The 20,590-nt window shown below is 46.3% G+C and overlaps 1 protein-coding gene across 1 annotated transcript in view; it reads left to right on the forward strand.

Annotated features, from left to right (window-relative positions):
* The window catches only part of LDLRAD4 (low density lipoprotein receptor class A domain containing 4), a gene marked incomplete at its 5' end in the record, with an annotated part of 330,675 nt that overhangs the window by 113,704 nt on the left and 196,381 nt on the right, over positions 1–20,590 (forward strand). The window contains one exon of the mRNA XM_081096896.1: positions 15,004–15,467. Coding sequence (XP_080953022.1) covers positions 15,428–15,467 — 40 coding nt within the window. The remainder of the gene's footprint in view (positions 1–15,003; positions 15,468–20,590) is intronic.

Consider the following 20,590-nt stretch of genomic DNA (forward strand, 5'->3'; position numbering starts at 1 on the left):
TGGTTCTCTGGCTAGGGTCTCACAGACCAACAGATTTCAGTGGAGCTGGGTGTAAGCACATCTCTGCATTTGTTCCCAATTATTTTTATCTCTTTTAATGGAGCACTTAATAGCTCACACCCCTTTGCATCCTTTACTGCAGCAGTTCAATCTGTGACTTGTGTGTGTGTTTGTTGTCTTTTAAGCAAATGCAGAAATCCCTTATTTTGACTTCATGTTGTCATCACAACAGTTTTACCACTCTTGGCTTCATGTGCTTTGGGAACCTAAAAAGCAACCGAGTCTCAAAACTAACTCATTTTTTAAAAAGTTTGTGTGTGACATTATACATGCGTGTATAAATACATATTATGTGTATTTTTGCCTCATCGGAATGAAGATGTGTGTCATAAACTGTACCATGAAATTTTCTTTGGCTGCCTGCAGCGACGGGACTGGGCAGAATGCTGAGCTCGCTTTGTTGCTTGTGTGCTGACTAATCAAAGAATTGATCCCCCTCCCGCCTTTTACATTTTTCGAATTAGAAGATTATTTCTCACGTTGAATTCTTTGGTCATATTTTAATTTTCAGAGATTAATATATGTTACTCTTTTTCAAGAAGGTACAAAATGTATTTAATGAGAAACAGAAATGCCTCCCTTTTTTATATATAAGCAAAATGGAGATTTCTTAAAGCAGAAAATCAGTGACTTGCCTTTGAATAACACACTGGCATTTTATGTAGTTTAAAATTGTTTTGTGGTTCAGTATAGAAATAAACATTACTTTTTTATTACTTTGCATACTTTTAGCTGAAATGTGGATTCTATTTTTATTCTGTACATTTTCTTTTAGACTAGAGATTTTAAGGCGAGCTGAGACATTTCCTTAAAATAATTGTAGAGTTTTTAAAAATTCTCATTTCTTTTAAAATGACTCAGTGGTTGAGGGTCAACCTATGAACCAGGAGGTCACGGTTTGGTTTCTGATCAGGACATATGCCTGGGTTGCGGGCTCAACCCCCAGTGTTGGGTGTGCAGGAGGCATCCGATCAATGATTCACTCTCATCATTGATGTTTCTATCTCTCTCTCCCTCTCCTTTCCTCTCAGAAATCAATACAAATATATATTTTTTAAAAATTACATGTGGACAGCTCCATTCTTTTTTTGATAACACCTTTATGTTTATAAATATTCTAAATATTTCACACATTTTCCACATATAATCCTCAACTATGCAGAATTTGCTTTTACTTTTCTTAGAGAAACCAGATTTGGCGGAGACAATCATGTTTCATTCCCCTGATGATTATACATAATTTTTGACTATTTTGTTACCTTCTTATCCATGCAGATGGTCTCTGGAGGCAGAGCAAACAGGTAGAGGGAGGGTAATACAAAGCATGATTATTCAGCCCCTACTGTCAGAGATGTCTGACTTAAAGGTCTGGCTTGGGTGTGGACTGATGGCTGAAGGTGGGAGTAAATTGCTCCTGTGGGAATGGTTGTATCCATCTTTGGTCTGTGGAAAAGGTTCATTGGAGTCTAGATACTTGCCACTCAGATGTGGTTCAGGGACCCACAGCATCAGCCTCCCCCGGGAGCTGAATTAGAAATGCAGAGTCTCAGGCCCTGCTCCAGACCAGCTGAATGGGAATCTGCACTTCACTAGGGTCCCCACAGGACCACCACGAGCACCACAAACTTTTGGGAAACTCTGGTCTAGGGCATTGGTTTTCCAGAATGACCGAGCATCAGAATCACGTTTGGAGCTGATTAAAATGTACAGAGTCCTGGTCACCGCCCCCTGGTATGTTGACTCACTAGGTCTGTGATCATCCTGATGCCCAGCCTGCTGTGGGAACCCTGGTTTGCGAGGGATTGCCTCTGGTTGGTAAAGGGATGTTTGCGAAGGTGAAGCACCTGCTGAGTGTGTGTCTGGAGGTCCACAGCTGGCTTTAGCCCCACAGCCTGGCCTGCTGTGAGCTTTGTTTTCTCGGAAACTCCATCCAAGAGTGGACTTGTCATTCCTGAAGAGCCCATGGAGGTTTGCAGGCCACTGGACCAGCGTGCCAGCACTGTCTGCCTCTCCCACTGAGGGGGATGCAGACTTGCAGCTCGTCTAGCTACCCAGCCTCCATTCCCTTCTCTTCCAGTTCCCATGGAAACAGATTGCAGGAAAACTGGGCATGGTGCTATCTTTACCCTGTTTTTGGCGATCTGAGGTCTGTTTCCATGGGAACCAGAAGGGAAAAGGAATGGTAGTAGAGTAGCTAGACTGCTTTTAAATTTCAATGTCAGCATTCGTCCTCACTATAAAACCCCTTTAGCCCAAGTTTATCTCTAGGCCAGGGGCCAGTGCGGCTGTGAATGTGGCCGTGACTCATCTGTAGAAGGAGGTGGGTGGAGAAGGAGGAGAGAAATGGAGCTCTTAAAATATTCTGGAAAATGCCGATTATTTTCTTTTCTTCCAGGAAGCCATTTTTAGGTGTTGGTATAAGTTACTTAAATGTCATATTTAGCTATTATTTCCTGCATGGTTTTATTGAATATAATAACATGTTTTTATTCAAAGGAAGTGAAGAGCTACGTTATTTCAATCGGAGTGATTTCTCTGATGTGGGGAATCCCTACAGTTAGCGGCTGTGCAGTGAACGTTGACTGTCTCTGTGTGTTGTGTGGGGATCAGGGCCTGGAGGAGTGAAAGAGGGGCTCACTTAGCAGGGCAGGGTGGATGCGCTCATTAGATGGGCAAGTTTTGGCCTCTGGTAAGGAAAAAGTGAAACACAGCTGATGTTGACCTACTTAAGTAATTATTTGAAGATGAAAATATTTAATTCTAATCTAACAAGGCCTTAGATTTTAACTCTCTATAAAAATATATATATATATTCTTTTATTGATTTCAGAAAGGAAGGGAAGAGAGAGAGAGAGAGAGAGAGAGAGAGAGAGAGAGAGAGAGAGAGAGAACATCAGTGATGAGAGAGAATCATGATCGGCTGCTTCCTGCATGTCCCTCACTTTGGATGGAGCCCAAACCTGGGCATGTGACCTGCCTGGGATCGAACTGTCACCTCCTGGCTCAACTACTGAGCCATGCCAGCCGGGCTAGCTTTTAACTCTTTGAGTGGAGTTCACTGGGTCCCACTGAGATGCTGTATCTTTCCTTTCCTCCCCCTACCCTTTCTCCCACCTTCTTAGAGACGGTTGAAAGACCACATCTTCCCTCACGTCTCCCAGGGGTCTGGGCACCATGTCCTCCCTGCCCTTCTTTCCTGCTCCTCACGACTGCCTCTCCATTTACGGAGGGCCTGTGAATATGCTGCTGCCGTGTGCATTTCCTTCATGTATTTCTCATTTAGTCATTGCCACTGTCTTACAACTGTATTAATGCCTCATTTGACAGGTGAAGAGGCCGAGGCTCAGAGAGGTTGTATAATCTGGCTGAGCAGGGTGTGGGGCTGTTCAGCAGAATTGCCATTCTAAGCCCTGTTTGACCCCAGAGCCGTGCTGGCTCCTCCGAGCACAGCTCTGCATGGACTGAGCATCTGTGTCAGCACCAAGGGGATGGCAGAGTCCCTGGCTACAAGAGTTTGTCACCTCATGGGAGCTGCTCTGTCATGTTCTCCAACCAGCCCACCCAAATACACAGGCAGCTCCTTGCTCTTTGACGTTGGTCTTGTGTATTTATATATGGGTATTTTCCCCTTTCAAATGTATTTGTTAATATATTTATTTTTAGGTGAAAATGGGCAAAATTGCCCGGCCAGCCAGCGTGGCTCAGTGGTTAAGCATCGACCTATGAACCTGGAGGTCACGGTTCGATTCTTGGTCAGGGCATATGGCTGGGTTGCGGGCTCGATCCCCAATGTGGGGCATGTGGGAAGCAGCCAATCAATGATTCACTTTCATCATTGATGTTTCTATCTCTCTCTCCCTCTCCCTTCCTCTCTGAAATCAATAAATATATATATATATATACATATTTGTATATATATATTTAATATATATATATATATTAAAATGGGCAAAATCTAGTTTTGACGATTGCATGCTTTCTCTGGGGATATTTGGGGAGCACTGACCTAGAGCAAGTGTTTTGGTAAAAAGCAGCAACAGCTTGCTCTCCTGCTCTGATGCACGGGACTGTGGGCGGGTGGGGGATGGGGAGGAGTGGTTATTCACTGTGGTGAAGCCTCCTCCTGCCTTCCCTGCCCTCGTACCACCTGTGCCTCCCTCCGGGCCTCCCAGGGCCTCTGTCTGAAGAAGCTTGCTGAGGGCCCACTGCTGAACCTGGTTAGAATAAGGCAATTTCTACTTGTCAGCTCCGGAGGGGAAGGGAGTAAATAAGGACTAGACTTTGAGAGGGAAAAGGAAGAACGGAAAGGAGATGCTATTTTAGATGCAGAGATAGTTGCCTGTCAGGCTGATGAGGTCTGGCGTACTTAGATCATGAAAGGCCTGGCAGATACTATGCAGTGAACTTTGCCAGGTGACGGGAACATGAACTGTGATTTTGGGGTCCAAATCTGGTGGTTAAATTCTCCTCTTGCTGCCAGGGCCCTGTGGTTTTCTTTGGTGGTATCCCAGGTGGCCTCCTGTGCAGACCTGATGGCGGACATGTAGGCAGACTCACTTAGCATCCAGGACACTGAGGCTGGGGTGAGGACACTGCTTGGAATGAGATGGCTTCTGTAGCCACTGATAAGTATTTCTAAAGCTGAGCAAACGCAGCGAACTCACGAACACGTGGATTCAGGTACTGCAGGAGACTGCTTCTGATGGACACTCTGACTTCCGGAGGGGCCAGCGCTGTCTCACAGGCAGGCACGTTTCCACCACCGTCTGGGCTGCTTGGCGGGACACGCAGTACCTGTCTGTCGTGTTTTTCCCCCATGAATAACACTCGTTTGCTTTTCTGCGTAAGATCACACGCATAGCCTTTGTTACCAAGGCAGCGGAAATTGGTCTAATGAACTCTTTCTGCTTGGCTGGAGGCCTCCAGCACACACAGGGACAGGGTTTGTGTGGGCCCATTAGTCAATACCAGTCAGCCTTGCCCCTGATTGTCTGCTTTTCAGGACAGACGCACTTGCATGGCCCTGCCTCGTCCAGCCTTCCAGGAAGACGTGAGACTCTATCAGTGTTTCCCTAATATATGTGGAGTCAGGCACTGCCCCTCCAATGGCTGGGGCCTCTCGCAGAGGTAACGTTCATTATCGTGTGTAACTGTACCACCGAGGGCTCGTTTATCACACTCTCAGACTGGTTGCTGCTGGCGATAGTGGCTCCAGGGACCAACTGCAGACAGGACCATGTTGCGTTACATTTTTTCAGACATCTGCTGAAATGTTCATCTTAGATTTTTATGATCGGATTAAATTGTTCCACCAATGCTAACTAACTGGGCTAAATGAGTTCTGTTTCCGCAGTTTGGTATGTCTCAAATGATGTCTTTAGCTCTCATATAAGAACCCGTGGCTTCTCTAAGGCAGTCATAGAATCCGTGATCTTCCTAGGATGAAGTGTGATACTGCTGCTGCTTCTGGTCCCCTTACTTGAGAGAACTAGCACAGTGGCTGAGTGGAAGTGGAAGTTCTTAGAGGATATGGGATGAGTCTGTCTGTATCTGTATCTGCAGACAAAGGGAACTTCCTTCTCTTTCCAGCGGTAAGCAGGGCTTCTGAGTTTTGTTGTAATGGGTGTATTTGGGCATAAGGAGTCTTTCTGCCAAGACACAAATGGCTAAACAACCGTGTGTGTGTGTGTGTGTGTGTGTGTGTGTGTGTGTGTGTGACTCACAGTTGCGCCTACATTAAACTGAGCAGTGGTTTCTATTGGCTACTGGTCAGAGCTTTGCAGACCGCAGGTGTTAGTGAGATGCCCATCGGGCACCCTCTGCATGTCACCCTCCTCTCGTGTCTGTCCCAGACAGCATAGACTTTTCTTTGGAAATATCTAAGAAAAATATGATTGGAGTATTTCTGGTCACCACTACCTACCTCAAACTGGAGATTGAGTTGTAAAATACTGTAAAGTGGCAAGTTCTCTTTTTCCTAAAGGAATGTACTTTTTCAGAAGATGAATCTGAGTAAACAAGACAAAACTACTTCATGACGATTTAGGCATTCCCTGTGTGTTTGATGAAAGAGGCACAGATGAGGAGCTGGTCTGGAGCTTTGCAAACAAGTGGCATTTAGGAAACCTGTGCTTATGCGAGTGATGAAATGATGCAGGTCATTCATTTCTGGAGGGAGCATCGGCTGTTTTCCTGTTGATCAGTTTTTAGTTGTTAGAGTGTTGGTGCCTCTGTCCCACACCCCCTGCCAAGTAGAGGAGCCCTGGGGCGGCTAGGTGTCCTCTCGGTGCAGTGTCATTCTTGGGGCCTGTGAAAGCTTGAGAAGTGTATGTAAAGGGTTTAAAAAGTTAACACTTTACAAACAGAGCAAACCAAATGGAAGAGGATGGAAGAGAGCGAGACCCTGGCAAGAGGATATAGAACCTTTTGTTAAACTTACTTATTACTACCTATTGTTGTTTTGCAAATTTGATATTTCAATATGAAAACATGAAAAAAAAACCCTGAATATCAAGAGGCTTCTTTTCCTTTTAAAGTTTCTTCTTTGTAATTTTTTTCTTCTACCACATTTCATACCAGATACCCCACCCACACATTTTCTAAAATTTTGTATCCTTTCCTCTGTTTCTCTCTGTTATTAATTTGACTGACATAGAATACTTTCGAGCTTAGATTTTTATCTGTTGAGAACTTAAAAAAAAACAACACACAAGACAAATCAACTGAGGAACTACGAGATAATTGGACATGGTCAGAGAAGAACTGAGAGAGGGCGGGTGGGGTATATTCTCAAAGACGTAATTGATCAGTCACCTGCTCAGGTGAGCTGTAATCATTGTAGCGACTATTATTTCTTTAACATTTATTAGAGAAAATTTTTTGGTACATGCTTTCTCATTAAATACATCCTAATTCTATGAAGTAGATGCCCTGTTACTTCCATGTTACAGATGGTGAAACTGAGGCTCATGGTGGGGGTGTTAAGTAACTGCCAAAATCACAAGCAGCCTGAAATGAGGTCAACCCAACGTAGTCTGAGTCAGAGCCCGGCCTTCTGTCCTCTGGCCTGTTTGTGTGTGAGGCTCTCATCTGAGCGTGTTTTATCTCTGAAGATGGTGGAGGGGTCGTCCCTCCCTGTGCTTCAGAGGCCCAGCTGGCACTTCCCATCCGGAGTGCCCTCCAGGGTCTGAGTGCTGTGGCCACCACCTCCCTGTGTCCTGTGCCCTTGGTGCTTTGTGCACCTGATGCAGGATGCAGGCAGTAGAGTGACAAGGTGACCCAGCTTACGCTCAGCTACAATTCAGTGCAGTGTAACCAGCATTTCCCGAGGAACTGCTGTACTGTGGTCTCCATCAGCAATGCCAAGGATACAAGGATGAACAAGAAAAGGTTTTGTTAGGAAACAGCTCCACAGACAGAGATGAGATAGGCACTGTGGGCACAGAAGTGTGGTCGGTTTTGCTCACTGCTGTCTCCCGGCACCCAAAACAATGCCTGGCTACAGTAATGACCCCACAGACAGTTGAAATACTGAATGAGACGATGCAGCCAGAGAGTGGAGAGAGTCCTGATCAAGGCCCAGGTATCTGATGGGAGCCTGCCATTAGCAGAGGCAGGGAGTGACTTGGCATAGGGAGCTGTGAGCACAGGTATTGGCAGAGCGGGCCTTGATGGGTGATGAGGGCATTGGAGGGTATTTGCAAGGAGGGCAAAAATTATTTCATATAAATAGCTCGTCAATCCATATTCTCTTCTACTCTCACCAGAGAATGAGATGACAGCTCCCCTTCCCCTCTGCTCACACTTGTTAGCTTCCTGCATGACACCTTTTCCTTTGCCTGTCATGCCCATGGTAAGCTGCCTTTATCTTAAGAAAACTGAGATGGGGGAAGCACCGCAGAGCCCACCTCCTGGTGTGGCCAGCCTGTCCCACCAGGCTGGGAGAGGTACCCATTTCTTACTCGGCTTCCTCTGCTGAGCTGGCGTCCTCAGGTGGCCGTGAAATGCTCAGATGAGGTCAGGCGCACTGCACGCACGTTCTCCCGAGGACTGTGTGGCTCTGTGCCAAGCTGCTGGCTCTTCCTTGCCTTTTCCTTCGGGCACGTTGGTGTCGTGGGCGTGGTCCAGTTTGGGCTTGGGAAAGTGGAAATAGTGGCAGGTGGTCCAGATGTATACTGTACCCCTTTCTCAGCGTCTTCCTTTGCCAACGGGCATGTGTGGAAGAACTCTGAGCTCGGGCCTAGGCTGACACCTGGATCTGGCCCCAGTTCTGCCTTCATCACTACAGTCACCTTCAGCAGGTCCTCTCTCCTCCCTGAGCCTCATTCTTCTTCTCCGTGAAATGAAAGGGTGGGACCCATGGTCCCTTGTGGCTTCCTTTGCTCCGAGATAGTATAAGGAGATAGATATAGACTTCACAATTCACTAGGGACAGTGATCATCCGTTATTATTTTGGGGGGACACTTTCTCCAACTTGGTATGAGTAGAGCCTCAGACTGTGTAGATCCTTCCGGATTTATCAAGTGTCATGTTTGACAAGGAGACATTTTAGAGGATGTCCTAATATAATTGCCACGTTTCCCTGTTTGTGGCATTTTAAAAGCTACAATTGTTTTATAGTCTGAACCACAGAAATTAAAAGTATCCTGAAGAATCGGTAGCACCGCAACTCAACCTCCCCCCGTTGCAGGCAGCCCATTTCTCAGACTTGCTCCCAGACTTGTGCTTGTGTGCAGATTTCCGGGGCTTGTTTGCCGTGTCCTGTCTGCCTTGATCAGAGACACTGGCTCAGGGGCACACTCAGATCCAAAGGGACCTTCGGTTCCCCTTCTCACTTCACACATGAGGGAATGGGAGCCTGGCAGGCTGCAGGACTTGCCCAAGTCCTGTAAGTGGCCCAGAACCGGGGGGATGCCCTGCCCTGTGCTCTGCCCCACTGCTGCTGTACAGGCAGGCCATGGTGTTTCTAAGGTCCTACTGCTTTTCGGACATCTTGACTGACTGGTACTTGCTGAGGTCTAACGTCTGTTTATGAGGCAGAGAAACTCGTGGAGAAGTGTGATGTCTTTCTCCCAGGATGACACAGCCTAGCTCTGGTCGGAAATAGGGCCTTGGGTTTCTTTTTCCACGTATTCTCACATCTGGTCATTGCCACTTTGAACTTAAATGAACCAGCCCATAGTTGAGTTTTTTTTTTTTTTTTTTTTTTTTTTGGTAAGCAGTGCAGTACAAGTCTTAATACATTAATTTTTATGTTTTGAATTTTACAACCGTGCCTCAATTTGTCAAGGCCAGGGCTGTCTGTCTGTCAGTGTTCCTTATCCCTGGGCCTTGTCTGGTGGGTAGAGCAGGGATGGTCCGTCAGACACAAGCAGGGGGCCTCGGCTCCCAGGCCTCTATGCCTGGAGCCCTTCAGGCTGCTCCGTCTCGCCGTCACCTAGGTAACCGACATGCAGCCCGCAAAGCGGTCTGTCCACAGCGAGAGGAAATAAAAAAATGAAACTGCAGTGTTGATTGTTGATGCACTACGCATTTTTTGAATGTGCCTAGATTTTGAAAAGGGGTTGTTTCACTTCTCTGTTGGGTGTTGGCCTCTGTTCCCGGCGTGTCACCCGAATGCTTCCGGAATTGCTGTGTCTGTTTTCACAGTGTGCACTCCCACAAAACCTCGGCTCTGTCGAATGCAGTTAAGTTTTCAATCCCCAGTGATTCCTAGGAGCACTGCATTTCATAAAAGTTTTATGCACAAGAGGTAAAGCAAACATATCTCCACAACTTATTTGGTGAGGTTTTGTGGGTGTTCATGTTTTTTAAAACTGTCCCTTCCTGTGGGGGTGTTTTTCCGTTTGGTGTGCTCTATTTCCTTAGTAACTGTTACTCTGTTATGGGAGGGGCTTAATGACATTTTTCAAGTGCAATATTGAATTAATTATTTCCTGGTTAGTCCTGCCCATCTTCCCAGGATAAATAGAACGCCTGTGTGTGTGTGTGTGTGTGTGTGTGACGACAGGATGGCGGTAATGTGCTTGGGTAGAGGGGGGCCTTTGAATGTGTGGCTGTGGCTCAGGATTAGTCGGTGACCTTGTGTCCTGGGTAAGTTGCCTCCTTCTTTATGCTTTCTCTCCCCCCAGCCTTGATTTTCTTGATGTGGGTATTATTAGGCTTAAAGGTACTTTGGTTTAGGGAACTGCGTGAGATTCAGCACTAGCGTGGGAAGAACAGTGGTTGTCGGGGCAAGACATTCAGGGATTAGTGCGACTCTCTTGCACACTACTTTTTGTGGCTGTTGTTTAACCTCTGTGGGGCTAGAGTTTTCTCCCCGAGGGTCGAAAGCGTTTAAAGCCATGACCCCTCCGGCCCTTTCCTGGGTAGGAGGTTTTGTGAAGTGTGAGGGCAGTGGAATCACTGCTCCTAAGCACTGTCTCCTCTTGACCTAGATGGGCTGGAGGAGAAGCGCTTGCCCGTCCGCTGCGGAGCAGCCTCTCAGCCCAGGAAACGCTGCTTGTCAGTTCACGGCTCGGGGCGGGGGTTGTTTTGTAGACATTTGCTGAGCCCTTCTGTATGTGCCTCTCTCTGTATCCACTCATCCACTCATCCAGTAAACGCGTGTTTCCCGAGTGCCTGTCCTCGGTGCTGAGGGGAAATGGAGAGTCATCCGGTCACTGTCCTTGGCCTCGTGGTGCTTAAGGTCTAGTGGGAGGATGGGCGCTAAGCAGTCACCACCCCTGCATGCAGCCACAACTATGGCAAGTGCCGGTAACTGGGCTCCGCAATTAGCCTGAGGACGACCTAGGAGGCATCTCTGAGGAGGGTTGTTGGAACTGAGATGAGAAAGTGAGCGGCGGTTCCGGAGCAGGAGCCACCTGAGAGTGGGAGATGGGATGGGCAAGAGGATGGAAGGACAAGCAGATGAGGCATGATTTGTCAGCTTCTCTGCCTTTTCTGCTGATTCTCGGTTGCCCAGACTGTTGGGTCATCTGACACTTTGTTCCCGAGCATGGCTGGGTTTCTGGCCCTGTTCGGGTTGGTTGGATCCCTCACTGAACAGAACGATGACTCCAGGTTCTGGAGACCCTTGTGCTATGCTTCTAGAAAGTGTATCTTGCTGTGTTGCTAGCGGTTAGGAAGAAAACACTGATAGCCCTTATGGTTTCATTTTAACTTGAAAATTGCATACAAGGAGACTTATGATTGTGTCCCTCCATCTTTTGTTGGGAATCTCACACATCATGTTCTAAAACTCCTGGCCAAGGCCATGGCTGAGCCCTAGCAATGAACTACCTCTATTTTAGAAGTAAAGTTAAGAATTGCTGCCGAAACCGGTTTGGCTCAGTGGATAGAGCGTCGGCCTGAGGACTGAGAGGTCCCAGGTTCGATTCCGGCCAAGGGCATGTACCTGGGTTGCGGGCACATCCCCAGTAGGAGATGTGCAGGAGGCGGCTGATCGATGTTTCTCTCTCATCGATGTTTCTAACTCTCTATCTCTCTCCCTTCCTTTCTGTAAAAAATCAATAAAATAATAAAAAAAAAGAATTGCTGAGTGTGATAATGACAGTAAAAGAAAAAAAGCTTGTTGTTTCTTCTATTGCTACCCACATCTGCCTCAATCTTTCCCAGAGCCATTTGCAGTATTGTATAGCATAGCTTGATTTCCTAAAAAGTGAGCTGTCATACCTTTCTCAATGAAACAAAATAATATAAACAACCCCTCCTCCCAATAAAACAACAAAAACCTGACCACTCTCAGTTTTTCTCTGTGTTCAAAGAAAGGGGACAGATAAAGTCTAGTATTTCTGTGCATCGAAAGCACCATAGAAAAGGCCAAAGAAAATTAAAGTTTCAGGCCAGGTGGGTTTTTGTTTTTATCTGGCAATGCCATTTCCTGAAATGGATAACTATGGTGCATGTGATTAGTTTACTTTAGAAGTTGGTGCAGGACTTTGGGATGCTGGTACTGTATGTGTTGGTCATTTTATATGGAATATTTAAATTCAGAGAAAAAAACATTTTCCCACATTTTCAAGGATTTCAACACCATCATTTACATAAATGGTTTTTAGTTAAAATAAAAATTTTACCTATTCATTTAACTTAAGGATTCCTACTGGGCTATACCTTATTATCTGAGATTGTTATGCAGGTGTGTGAAGGTAATTTAATTTCTTAATATAATTAAAGTGCTTCATCAATACATAAAGTCTTCCTATGGTTAGTCTGTATTAGTGATGTTTTATTTTACTACTTTATATTTACAGCAATAAAAGGGCTTTAATAGAGGATTTCTGTTATGTGCTCTTTTCTTAAATTATTTTTCTTTTAGTTTGATGGTGAAAATGAGGAATAAGGTTACATTTTCTAAAAATTAGTTATAAACTGAATAGGATGAAGTGATGATAATGAAAAAAAATTTTTTTCCCCTCTAATACTGGAGATTCATATTTAGGATTCCGTTTTAAAAATCTGGTCCTTTGGGCTTCTGACATTTTTGTTACTGCTACTTCTTGTGTAATATAACAACCGTGGGCTATCTGAAAGTATTTTGTAAAATGTTATTATGTTATATATATGGAAAAGTTTGTAGATTAAATTTGCCCTTTCTTCTTACTCTTCTAAAAGAATTAATATGAGCCTTTGCTTCCCCCTTAAGAGTCATTTTTAAAATTTCTCAACCCTGGTCCTTCCTAGACAGCAGTGGATATGGACCTCAGATCCCACTTTTTTTTTTTTTTAATTAAATCTTTATTGTTCAGATTATTACATTTGTTCCTCTTTTTTCCCCCCATAACTCCCCTCCTCCCAGTTCCCGCCCCACCCTCCGCCCTCACTCCCCACCCACTGTCCTCATCCATAGGTGCACGATTTTTGTCCAGTCTCTTCCCGCATCTCCCACACCCCTTTCCCTCCCAAGAATAGTCAGTCCATCCCCTTTCTATGTCCCTGATTCTATTATAATCACCAGTTCATTCTGTTCATCGGATTATTTATTCACTTGATTCTTAGATTCACTTGTTGATAGATGCATATTTGTTGTTCATAATTTGTATCTTTACCTTTTTCTTCCTCTTCCTCTTCTTAAAGGATACCTTTCAGCATTTCATATAATCCTGGTTTGGTGGTGATGAACTCCTTTAGCTTTTCCTTATCTGTGAAGCTCTTTATCTGACCTTCAATTCTGAATGATAGCTTTGCTGGATAAAGTAATCTTGGTTGTAGGTTCTTGGTATTCATCACTTTGAATATTTCTTGCCACTCCCTTCTGGCCTGCAAAGTTTCTGTTGAGAAATCAGCTGACAGTCGTATGGGTATTCCCTTGTAGGTAACTGAGTTTCTTTCTCTTGCTGTTTTTAAGATTCTCTCTTTATCTTTTGCTCTTGGCATTTTAATGATGATGTGTCTTGGTGTGGTCCTCTTTGGATTCCTTTTGTTTGGGGTTCTCCGCGCTTCTTGGACCTGTAAGTCCATTTCTTTCACCAGGTGAGGGAAGTTTTCTGTCATTATTTCTTCAAATAGGTTTTCAATATCTTGCTCTCTCTCATCTTCTGGCACCCCTATAATTCTGATGTTGGTACGCCTGAAGCTGTCCCAGAGGCTCCTTACACTATCCTCGCATTTTTGGATTCTTTTTTCATTTTGCTTTTCCGGTTGGGTGTTTTTTGCTTCCTCGCATTTCAAATCATTGACTTGATTCTTGCGCTCCTCTGTTCTGCTGTCGGGAGTCTGTATAATATTCTTTATTTCAGTCAGTGTATGCTTAATTTCTAGTTGGTTCCCCAATATAACATCGAGGGTCTCATTAGTTTTCTTGTAGATCTCATTAAGTTTATCGGCGGCTTCTAAACAGTTCTTGAGAGACCTTAAAAGTGTGGTTCTGAACTCTATATCTTCCATTGACAATTTTGTCCTGTTTCTTTGTCTCCGCATTTTGTTATGCTTCCTTGGTGCACCCCCTAGTGGTCTTTGTTCGTGGTCTTATAGTTAAATCTTGATTGTTGTAGCTAATTCCAGGGAGGGTTTGACCTCCAGGCCAAGTGGCTATGAGAATCAGCTGTGTCAGCAGTGAGAGAACTTCTGTCCTCTAGGGAGGTGCTAATCTGGCGTTTGCCTGAGGCTATCCGGCAAATGCCTGTGTGCAGGGCTTGGGCCGGGCGGGTCGCACAGGATCAACAGGGTGGGCCAGAGAGAGCAGTTATGGCAGCTCTCAGTCCTGTCCCCAGGGGCTCTGCCTCTCTGAGTCCCAGCACCCGCTGCAAAGCTCGGAGAGAAAGCTGCACTCGCTCTGACCGAAGCCAGGCAGTCCCGCTTCTCCCGTTTGAGTCTGGGTCCCTAAAGACTCGCCCGGATCTGGAGCTCAGAGTCTGCGACTCCCTCCCGATTGAAAACGCCAACCGCGCCCTCGGCCACCAGCCCGCTCCGCGCACTCCGCACCTCAGAACTTGACTTCAGCACTGCGCCTCCTCTGAGTGTCCGTATGCGTTTCTCTTTCCTCCTAGTTGTAGGACTTCCACTCAGCCAGCGTTCCAGTGGTTTTGGGTGATGTCTGTTCCGTCTTTTAGTTTCACTTTTGAAGTAGTTGTTCAAAGCAGCAAACTCCGGCGTTAACCTATGCCGCCATCTTGGTTCTCCCTCAGATCCCACTTTTAAGACCTTGGGAATGAGCTTGGAAAATGGGTTCTTCGGGGTGTCTGTGAACTATGATAACCTCGGGAAGGACATTGTAAGCTGAGGGGCCTCTGTGGCCGTCCTTGGAGAGGCTTGGAGCAGTGAACGCTGTTTTTGTCTTGCCCTCTGCCCTTTCCTGTCACTCAGGACAAGGTCTGCAGCTGCCTCTTCCCAGAGCTCTCCTGTGCCTTCCCTGTGGTTCTGAGCACGACTCTGGGTGGATCTGGTAAATATAATGCTCCTACAGATCCTCAGTAAAGTGACCTATTTCTTTTTAATTTCAGAAAGAGGAGAGACGCAAAGCACAGAGAGCAGCAGATCAGACCACACCGAACTCCACTGGAGCGTCGGAGCCGTGGAGGATGCTGGCTGCCGAGCTGCAGAGGAGGCCCCCGCTCTAAGGGGGAGAGCAGGCCTCACTGAGACAGCTTCCGCCCCTCCCGGGCTCACCATGGCCTGCACTCTCTGGCTGGACGGCTGACGTGACTGTGTGCCCCAAGTGTGCACGTGCTGGACTGGGTGCTGTCCCAGGTACCGCCTGCTCTCTGGGAGCAGGGCAGGTGGGCATCAGATGCTACCCAAAGCTGGACGGGGCAAAGCAATGGACTCCGACAAGCTAAGATGGAAGTGACCTGAGGCCTCGCCCAGGCAGTTTCCTCTTGCCAGGACAGCTCAATAGTCGGAGCACAGGCTTGTCTGGGGAGCAGTATGCAGGAAGCTGGTTTTCAGGCCACAAATGCTTTCACAGGTGAGAATTCTCCACATTCAAATGACAATGCTATTTCAACTCTTCGTTGATAGGCAATGCAATACCAAACAACTATACAACATGAATGTACATTTGCTTTGATGACCTAAAGACCATACAGAGTCAAGGGGCTCAGGCTGCCAAAGTGGCTGATTTTGACAAAATAATAGCATGTTTTCCTTCTCTCTAAATAGGAATTTAGAAAAAGCATTTGACATTTTACGAGTCTGCTCTTGTTGAGTAATAGAGCACACACAATACCTTGCAAGTCACATTTCTCTAAAGGACATCTGTCCCTTGCGGAGGAATGTATAGGGACCTGGTTTTGTTTACAGAACTGGGAAGCTCTTCGAGTGAATGAAGTTAGCTGACGAGTAACGTCTTCCTCCCCGTCCTTAGTTACCTTCCTCAGATTTATTCGCGTGCAGATGGTGGTGGGGTGGCAACCTGCTGAACTGACCTTGCAGCGAGGATGCTTCTCCTATGTGAGCTCACCCAGAAGCCTGGCATCACTGCTTGACATCGGTTTACCCCCTGCCAGTTCGTACACTTTGTAAGGGACCACTTAGTCTGGCTGGAGCCCCAGAGCCATGGCCCAAGACACGGGGGCTTTTGAAATTGGGTCCTGGTTCTGTGTCTGATTTGCTTAATATCCCAGGAAGCCACTAATTATTCTGGGTGTCTGGCTCCTCATTTATAAAATGGGGGCTGTGACGTTGAAGAACCTCATGGAATTCAGGGAAAACATGTTTCCATAAAAGAGGTGTTTTTAAAGAAAAAATGATAGGATAATCACAAGAAGTGACCATATTCTCTGGTCCTGTGAGTCCTAAAAGTTTGTAGCTGTGGAGAGGGCAGGCCAGGTTGTTGGGGTGCCTGGAGCGAGGTGTGGCGTAGGTTTGGGAGCCACACAGGCTTGGAGTGGACACTTCCTCCTCTACTGACCAGTGATCTGCATCTGGACAGTCACAGCTCCCTTCCGGTTCCCTCTGTAAATCAAGCTGGCCATGTGCAGCTCTCATGATGCTGCTGAGAGGAAAAAGGAGACAACATATGTGAGATGCAGAACACAGGTCTTGATCCTTTGCAGGCTTCCGCTGTTGGCTGATATGGGGTCCCCAGTATGGGGCCAGGTTGCCTGGTTCAGTCCTCGGTGGTCCTTGTGCTCAGACCTTTGATCTCTCAGCATCTGCCTCTGTACGATGGGGGCCTTGGTCCTGGAGGCTAGGGAAGTCATGGCCTAGACTGGCCGTGGCTCAGTGAAACAGGAGTGAAACAGCTATTGAAATGTAGGTTCCGAAGAGCACACCAAGTTGAGTTCTCTGGAACTATCTTCAGACGCCCAGCCTGGCAGGCTCAAAACCATGCCCTCAGCCTCCCCTTCATGGCTACACCTCAGTTAGCCCAGTCACATGAGCTGCTCCTTCGTGGAATGTCAGCCCCTCCTCTGGGCAGAGGTGACATGCAGGGCCGCGGCACGAAACACCTCCGTGAAAAACACCACCCTTCAAACTCTCCTCCCCATCTTCCAGGAGATCGCTGGGAGGAGAGGCATCTAGGTGATGCATGGAAACAAGCTCCTAGAAGCAGTTCTGGGAGGAAGAGGGAGCAAGAAAAGAGAAGGAGGAGAGGATGGGACAAAGAGAACCTGAGGAAGAGTGGCACATGGTTCGAAATGTAGGCTAGCCCAGCGGTGGGCTTCTGGGTCCGGTCTCTTCACCCTTCTGAGCCTGGCACCTTTCTGTCGTGGCTCATACTTAGACATCGTGTCCCGTCCTCACCACTCTTTCGGGGGCTCTGCAGTCCCTTTGCCCGGAGGGAAAGGAATCCTCCACCCCATCAGGATCCCACGCTTGGCTGAGTCTGGGGCCTGGGGACCGTAGGCTCTGAGTAAGGGAAACCCCTGGGTTCTGCCTGGAGAATTCTCAGTAGTTAGGATAGTACCTGGCACATTATTTAAGGCCCACATGAATGGCAGCTGTCATTATGACTATTACTGCCTTGGCTGTGGTCACCTCCCTACACACTCATATATAGAGGAAGCACCCTCACTGCAAGGTTAGTTCAACCACCCTCTTGAGGCTGCTCCCCTGCTCACATTTTCCTTTCTTCCTTTTAACTCATAGTTTTACCGAGAATTCTTGTTTCCTTACGAATTTGGCCTCCTCAGGTACATCAGCCTACCTGAATAGTGATCATACCGCAACTAGTAGCGAAATAATAACCACGGCTAATGTTTTAGAGAACTTACTGCATGCTCTTCCTGTGCTACCTCTGTCAGTCTTTCCGACAGCTCTGATGCCAGTGTTAGTGTGTTGGTGCTGCCGATGCGGGGGCCACACTCCGAGTACCCAGGAGTCAGATCGAGCTGGTGGCCCTTGCAAATCTTCTAGCATGTGTGTGACCTCCATTGCCCATAGGGGTCACCCGGGGAGCCTTGCCGCACTGCCTGGGTCTCACCCCTCAGAGATTGGGATTGACTTGGTCTCTGCATCACCCAGCCCTGCTAATTCAGGACTTGCATCCTAACAAGATCCCCAGGTGCTCAGCACACATGGAAGTCTGGGAAGCACTGAGAGCCAGCACTGCGCAGAGAGTGGTGTTTAGAGGTGAGGGATGGGTTGGGAGAGTCAATTCTTGAGAAAAGGAACTGACGTGTCCCGTTCCTGTAAGAGGGAGGATTGTGTTGACGGATCTACCCATTCTTAAGGAAGCTGTGTTGAATGTTAGTACCGACAGCACCTGTGGGACAATGGTTTTAGCTTCCCAGTATCTCTGGGAAATAACCAGCGGTAAAATAAGGGAGTTGTAAGTACCGGGCCTTCTCTGGAGGTGGGTCCCGGTGGACTCAGCTCATCATTTTTATTCTTTGCCTGCTCTTCTCATCTTTCTTTGCCCACATAGTCGGTAAAAGTTACTTACAGTGTAGGATGCAAGAGCTGCCCCTCTGTCCCTGCCCAAGCAGCCAGCTAAAGCTGTGGTCTTAGATGGAGGTCAGTGGGAGGCTGGTGCCCATGCTCTTAGTTGGTTTGCTTTTCGTATGTTTGTGGAGTGTAGTCTTTTCTTATCCCAGGGCAACTAAAGATGCTAACGTCTTAGTTTTTGGAATGGAAGATAGACTGAGTTTGCTGATTCTTTAGGCTCATGGAAAGGAGCCTTGCTTTAGATAACTTAAATGGTGAGGGGGTTAAGGCATTTTTCCTTGGCTTTTGTTTTAGGGCAAAACAGTTAACCATACCTCCCCTTGAAAAATATGTCCGTTTGTATTTTGTTTATGGAGGGTGTTCAAGATTCCTCTTCAATAAGGACTTGGGGGCTGCAGCCTGGCTGGGAGGGAAGGCTGGGAGACCTGTGTGAAGCTGTGTTTGCCTGGCAAGCCCGTTGCCTCTTTGCAGTGCATGGCATTCCCGTGGGGGCGGTGGGAGCTTGCAAGGCCCCACTCCCCATGACACTGCTGGCCCACCCATGTGGTTTGAAGTCTCCTCTTAAGCCTTGCTTCCTGTGTGAATGTAGATATACTCACATGGATACATATTTCAAATTCAACTTCCCAATTTTGATTTTCTTAGGCTAAATGTTGCATAAAGAAATTTATACACTGTTTTAAATTTTCTCAGTGCATGTAATTTAGAAATGATCTTAACCATTTAGATACTATTTTATAACAAAAAATTAATTTCCCCCTTTATAAGTAGTACCTGATCATTGTAAGAACATTTGGAAAGCACATAAAAGTCTAAAAAAGAAAAATAATTACCCATGCAGAATATTGCCATTTTCATTAACATTTTGTCTTGCGTCCTTTCAGTATTTTTTCCTGTGCAAAATTTTTCTCACAGGACTGTGTTCATAATATATATTCAATTTTATAACCTGATCATTCCCTTTTTAAAATTACATTATGAGCATTTTCTTTTAAATATGATTTAAAATTGCTTTATGATATTCTTTTATGCATGTGTACTTGAATTTTAAAATTGTGCTTTTATTGTTGGATATTGGAGTTTTTGACAGCTTCTCCCCTTATAAATAATTCTTTGATGTACACTGTGCAAAAAGACTCTTCTGAATATTGGGTTATTTCCTTAGGATAAACTACTAGACACAGAATTATTAAGTCCAAAGATGTGAACTTTATTAAGGGTTTTGGTTCCAAAGGGGTTGGTTGGTCCTAGCTTCTGAGACTGTGCTGGGCTGAGTTTCTTCCAGTTGCCTGATCGCGTTGCTGGGGCCTGTCCCTGCCATTCCGCTGTGAGATGGAGCCGCCCTGCTGCCCTGCGGGGTGTCGTGAGACTAATTCACGCTGCTGGAGGCTACCTGGGACCCACCATTAGGACAACAATGCTAGTATTTCATCTCATCCGGGCGAAGCGAAACCCAAGCATCCTCAGTTTACTGTTTTGGATCGTCCAGAGCCCAGTGGTCGGCAAACTCATTAGTCAACAGAGCCAAATATCAACAGTACAGCGATTGAAATTTCTTTTGAGAGCCAAATTTTTTAAACTTAAACTATATAGGTAGGTACATCGTTATTAACTTAATGAGGGTACTCCTAAGGCTTAGGAAGAGCCACACCCAAGGGGCCAAAGAGCCGCATGTGGCTTGCAAGCCGCAGTTTGCCCACCACGGGTCCAGGCAGTCTTTCTGTGTGGCTATAGTTCAGAGGCCATGATGACTCCAAAGTCAGACTCCAGCACGATAAGACTCTTGTAGAAACAACCCCCCAGAGCCTCTGGGCAAATAGAAATGGGCATCCTTCCAGGATATGTCAGTCAGGCCTCCGCTGAGGCGTCCTAATGGTGATGGAGATTTCGTCGGAGGTTTACTGTGCTCTTGGTGGTGTGGCGTGCGCCCTGCCCCAGTTACCACTATGTACATCCTAAAGAAGATGCTGGTTTGAGATCCTGCCTCCTCCACACCCCCAATGTCACTCTTAGATACTGTAAAGGGTTTGCGATATTGTCTTAGGTTCTCTGAATCATTTCATTCGATGTTTGAAAAAACATTTAAACTTGGATAACTAGGTAAGTGAATTAAATTCCTATAGGATTTGCAAGTCTTTCTTGATAAAAGAATAATCATACCTAGTTGTTTAATAAGTTAACTCCTACCCTTCACTCATA

Source organism: Myotis nattereri (assembly GCF_964212035.1).
Source record: "Myotis nattereri genome assembly, chromosome: 8".
NCBI classification, from domain to species: Eukaryota; Metazoa; Chordata; class Mammalia; order Chiroptera; family Vespertilionidae; genus Myotis; species Myotis nattereri.